Here is a 6,099-nt window from a genome sequence, read left to right on the forward strand (position 1 = left end):
CTGCTAGCAGACTGAATTATTTTCAAGTGAGCCTAGTGTAACTTTGGAGTGTAACTTTGCCAATGAGATATGTAGAATTGCAAAGAAGTCTCACAGATTTCACACAAATTTATGCTGGAGGTTATTTTAACAGCTTCGCAAAAATTGTACCTCGCACCAATAACCTGCTGTATGGTATCAGAATAAATTTTTATTCCATACGAGTCATATGAGATAACCTTCTTAGCAAGAGTTTCCACTTTGGGGTATCAAATTTTTACTATGCATTATTTTGTGCATGAAATAATTAGAATTATGTTGTTTTCTTCTCAACTGTGATTAGTTGGTAATTCAACAGAGAAACAAGAGTCAGCAGAGTGAGTGATTGGACTGTTTTGTTACAGTTTATTATTGTTTGTGTGTGGAGCTGTAGAGTGTAGAACAAAGTTCTCTAATCTTGTGGTTTTCAATTATGCCTAGTTAAAAAAACAAAACAATTCTTTCATTTAGTGATGTGAAGTACATATTACGGGACAGTGCTGAAAAGGTTGAAGTCCTACCAATTGAGGTCCCATCAAGTCCACCAACAAATGGAGATGTACCACACATCTCCCTGGAGCTTGACCTTCCAGGAACACCAGAACGAAGTAGAGAATGCAACGGATTGAACATTGCTCACAAGCACCACTTTGCTTCATCAGAAAATGACATAACAGATATCACAACGTTGGACAGCAGATCATCAAAAGATTTATCTGAAACATCAAGTGATGTCTCAGCTGAGTCTGACACTCTCTTACTATCCAGTAGTAGCAAATCAGCTGTTAATACTAACAGTAGAAACTCTGTGAAAAAGAAAAATCAGTCTAACACTGAACAGCACGAAGATGAATTTGAAATGTCAGTAATTCATAATGGCAAAATTGTTGATGATATCCCAACTGCTGCTACCTGCTAATCCCAAATTTAAATTTATTTTTTTGTGATAGACAATAATTAAATTGTATCAATGTTTACAGCATTTGTATATGTAAATTGTCGATTGTATAAAAATATTTGATATTATAGATATGTAAGATACTAACATAGAAATAGTTTACTTTATAGTGTAAAAGCAAGTGTCGGTTATAACGTGCTTGTGTTAAAAAAAAAAAATTATAGATTGGAAGGGAAATTGCTGACAGGAATATTGCACAGTCATGAATAATGGTAACGATAGTAAGCAAATGTTATGACTAAAACTCCTCCCACTAAAAAGATAGCATTTCTGCTGGGCTGCCATCTCAAGCGGATACTTCTGGAATTATGTGCATGAAAGTCAACGTTGCTTCCTAAGGAGTTACTGCGTTGACCCATGATGTAGCCATGAACAGCCTGACGGACACCTTGCCAGCCATTCCTTGTCACCCAACTGTAGATCCTGTAACGAACTCCAATTCTGATCAGAAGATACCCTGTTGTGATCACCACTCTTGCAAGTACTTCCTTACGAGTGCCAATTGTTTGGTTCTGTTTGTAGTGATTGACCAGTGACACTGCCAGTAGGACACATCTCAAGAATGTTTCAACTAATTCTGGCATGGATTTGTTTTCAGAATTCTTGGGTATCAAACATTCAACAGCCTTATCAAAGTCTTCGCACAGATTACCGGTTATGCTCAAGAAGCCATCACTTTCTAATGTAGGATCAGAAAACAATACGTCTATCACTTTTATAAAAATTTCCCACACTTTTTCCCATGCTTGTTCCTGTTCTTTTCGGTGTTCTTCGCCACCTAACCGTGTTATGAGTTCAGTATCGTTTGTAGTTGCTAAATCTAGTCCAATTTGGCTTGCGTCGTTTATTGGTTGACCAGCTCCGAGTCTTGCAGTTACAATTCTTTGTGAAACTTCGCCCGACACTTCAGGATTGTCATTTAGCGTAGCAGACGTCAATAAATCATACGTCGCTTGTCTATTCTCTTTAGAAACAATCTCAATTACCCTACTCGCCATTCTTAGGAAAGCTTGAGGGAAAGTCCATTGTTTCCATTATTACCATTAGGTAATAATGGAAACACGTGATCTAGGTGTGCGTGCACGTGAGTGCAAGAGCTGCCGAGCTGTTACACCGGCATGGATGGTCATTGTGACCATCTATGTTGTGACTATATATGGTGGCCATATCAAGACACACGGTAGTGTGTCGTGCGGCCCAAGAAGCCGGCGCGCCACACCGTGAGTATATTAACAGGAAGAAAGAAAACGCAATTTTCACACCTATGTAGCTCTGTGATCCCTTATCCGATTGGAACCAAATTTGCTAGAGACATGCCGCCCAGTTAGGGGAGTCTACATACCAAATTTGAAGAAAATCGCTCCAGCCATTTCCGAGATACGAGCGAACAAAATTTCGTTTTAATTTCTTCGTTTTTTTCTTCATCTTCATTTCGCACACTTCGCAAAATTCGCCATAAAACACGAATGCGTGCTCGGATTGGGCTGAAATTTGGCACACTTAAAGGGCTCATTAAGGCGGATCTCCGTACCAACTTTGGTAAGAATCCGATGAACATTCACGGAGTTATGACCGATTATTTGCGTAAAATAAGGTCGAAGGTCTGTCACGCCTACAGGGTAAACCCCTTGGAGGAATCAGTTGAAAATTGATATGTAGATGGAGCAACCATCGTAGGAGTGCCTTTTTGTGGTTTGAAAGGAATTGAAAGAAAGACCATGGAGATATGACACAAAACCCAACCTGTGTCAAAATTACGCGATCGATTTTTATGAATAAAAAATTATTAGTTTTCGTGTCTACCAGACAAACCGCTTAGAGCAACGAGCTGAAAATCTGTATGTAGCTGGAATAATCATCATAGAAAGTTCTTGCAGTAGTACAGAAGAATCGGATTACAAATTACTGAGTTATGATTCGAAAGGCAACTACGTGCAGCAAATGCGAGATCGAGATACTCTAATAGAACAGTCACCCTAATAAAGCATTCAGTTGCATGTATAATTTACTCAGTTATATTACATTGCAAGTTATTCTGTAGGGAATCCAGCTACAAACAAGTCACCCTGTAGTCAGATCAGCTAGAAGAAGGTACCTAATAGAGAGTTCATCTACAAAGAAGCCATCAAGTAGAGAGTTCAGCTCAAATAAGTCACCCAGTAGAGAATTCAGCTACAAACAAATTGCCCTGTAGAGAGGTCAGAGAGATCGGCTACAAACAAATCAACCTGCAGAGAGATCAGCTACACACAAATCAACTTGTAGAGAGATCAGCTACAAACAAATCACCCTGTAGAGAGATCAGCTAGAAACTAGACACAATGTAAGGAGTTCAGCTACAAGCAAATTACCCTGTAGCGAGTTCAGCTACAAACAAATCAACCTTTAGAGCGATCAGCAACAAAAAGATCACCTTATAGAGAGATCAGCTAGAAACAAATCAACCTGCAGAGAGATCAGCTACAAACAAATCAGCTTGTAGAGAGATCAGTTACACACAAATCAACCTGTAGAGAGATAAGTTAGAAACAAATCATCCTGTAGAGAGTTCAGCTAAAACAAATCAACCTGCAGAGAGATCAGCTACAAACAAATCACCTTATAGAGAGTTCAGCTACAAACAAATTACCCTGTAGAGAGATCAACTATAAACTAATCACCTTATAGAGAGTTCAGCTACAAACAAATCACCATGTAGAGAGTTCAGCTAAAACAAATCAACCTGCAGAGAGATCAGCTACAAGCAAATCACCTTATAGACAGTTCAGCTACAAACAAATTACCCTGTAGAGAGATCGGCCACAAACTAATCAACCTGCAGAGAGATCAGCTACACACAAATCAACTTGTAGAGAGATCAGCTACAAACAAATCACCCTGTAGAAAGATCAGCTAGAAACTAGACACAGTGTAAGGAGTTCAGCTACAAGTAAATCACCCTTTAGTGAGTTCAGCTACAAACAAATCAACCTGAAGTGAGATCACCTACAAAAAAGCACCTTTTACAGAGTTCAGTTACAAACAGATTACCCTGTAGAGAGATCAGCTAGAAGAATTCACCTTGTAGAGAGTTCAGTAATAAAGAAACTACCATGTAGAAAGTTCAGCTGCAAACAAATCAGCCTGTAGAAAATTATCAGCTAGAAGAAGTTACCTTGTAGAGAGTTCAGTTACAAAGAAACAATTATGCAAAGAGTTTAGCTGCAAACAAATCACCCAGTAGAAAGTTCCGCTATGAACAGATCCACTATAGAGAGTTCAGTTAGAAACAAGTCATCCTGTAGAGAGATCAGCTAGAAGAAGTCACATTGTAGAGAGTTCAGTTACAAAGAAACAATCATGCAAAGAGTTTAGCTGCAAACAAATCACCCAGTAGAAAGTTCCGCTATGAACAGATCACACTGTAGAGAGTTCAGTTAGAAACAAGTCATCCTGTAGATAGATCAGCTAGAAGAAGTCACTTTGTAGAGAGTTCGGCTACAAAGAAACCACCATGTAAGAGAGTTCAGTTGCAAACAAACCACTCTGTACAGACTTCAGCTACGAACAGATCACCCTGTAGAGAGATCAGCTAGAAACAAGTGATCCTGTAGAGAGTTCAGCTAGAAGAAGTTGCATTGTAGAGAGTTCAGCTACAAAGAAACTACCATGTAGAGAGTTCAGCTGCAAACAAATCGCCCTGTAGAGAATTCAGCTACAAACAAATCATCCTATAGAAAGAAGAAGTTACCTTGTAGAGAGTTCAGCTACAAACAAATCACCATGTAGAGAGTTCAGCTAGAAACAAGTCACCTGTAGAGAGTTCAGCTAGACGAAGTTACATTGTAGAGAGTTCAGCTACAAAGAAACTACCATGTAGAGAGTTCAGCTGCAAACAAATTGCCCTGTAGAGAATTCAGCTACAAACAAATCACCCTGTAGAGAGTTCAGCTAGAAGAAGTTACATTGTAGAGAGTTCAGCTACAAAGAAACTACCATGTAGAGAGTTCAGCTGCAAACAAATTGCCCTGTAGAAAATTCAGCTACAAACAAATCACCCTGTAGAAAGATCAGCTAGAAGAAGTTACCTTGTAGAGAATTCAGCTACAAACAAATCACCCTGTAGAGAGTTCAGCTAGAAACAAGTTACACTGTAGAGAGATCAGCTAGAAACAAGTCACCCTGTAGAGAGTTCAGCTAGAAGAAGTTACATTGTAAAGAGTTCAGCTACAAAGAAACTACCATGTACAGAGTTCAGCTGCAAACAAATTACCCTGTACAGAATTCAGCTACAAACAAATCACCCTGTAGAAAGATCAGCTAGAAGAAGTTACCTTGTAGAGAGTTCAGCTAGAAACAAATCACCCTGTAGAGAGTTCAGCTAGAAACAAGTCACCCTGTAGAGAGATCAGCTAGAAACAAGCCACCCGTAGAGAGTTCAGCTAGAAGAAGTTACATTGTAGAGAGTTCAGCAGTTTAGCTGCAAACAAATCACCCTGTAGAGAATTCAGCTACAAACAAATTACCCTGTAGAAAGATCAGCTAGAAGAAGTTACCTTGCAGAGAGTTCAGCTACAAACAAATCACCCTGTAGAGAGTTCAGCTACAAACAAGTCATCCGGTAGAGAGATCAGCTAGAAGGATCACCTTGCAGAGAGGTCAGCTACAAAGAAATCACCCTACTTCATCTTTTCTTCTTCCTGTAGTAAAGAAAAAATGACAGGTTAAAATCCCTAAAGCCGGCCATAGGCCGGCTTTGGGGTATACAAATACAAAAAGAAGTGAAATCTAATCCAAAACAGCCAAGCTGTAAAAAAAGAGTGCAGCCCTGAGAAAGGCTATGGTGAAAAAAGATGTGAAATCCAAGGTGGCGGCCAAGAAATGGCTGTGATGGTAGGTTATTGGTAAAAATTTTAATAACAACAATTCAGGTGAATTTGGTGCCGCTTGGTCTTGGCACAAAATTCACCTGAATTGTCGTTATTAAAATTTTTACCATTAACCTACCATCACAGCCATTTCTTGGCCGCCACCTTGGATTTCACATCTTTTTTCACCATAGCCTTTCTCAGGGCCGCACTCTTTTTTTACAGCTTGGCTGTTTTGGATTAGATATATATATAGGCTTGTATTTGCAGGTTTCC

General features: G+C 39.2%; 1 protein-coding gene across 1 annotated transcript in view; it reads left to right on the forward strand.

Annotated features, from left to right (window-relative positions):
- The window catches only part of LOC136250406 (E3 ubiquitin-protein ligase MGRN1-like), a 10,705-nt gene extending 9,659 nt beyond the window's left edge, over positions 1 to 1,046 (forward strand). The window contains exons 13-14 of the mRNA XM_066042613.1: positions 323 to 356; positions 490 to 1,046. Of these exons, the coding sequence (XP_065898685.1) occupies positions 323 to 356; positions 490 to 937 (482 nt within the window). The 3' untranslated portion in view covers positions 938 to 1,046. The remainder of the gene's footprint in view (positions 1 to 322; positions 357 to 489) is intronic.
- The last annotated feature ends 5,053 nt before the right edge of the window (positions 1,047 to 6,099 follow it).

The sequence above is a fragment of the Dysidea avara genome, chromosome 3, assembly GCF_963678975.1.
Source record: "Dysidea avara chromosome 3, odDysAvar1.4, whole genome shotgun sequence".
Taxonomy (NCBI): Eukaryota; Metazoa; Porifera; class Demospongiae; order Dictyoceratida; family Dysideidae; genus Dysidea; species Dysidea avara.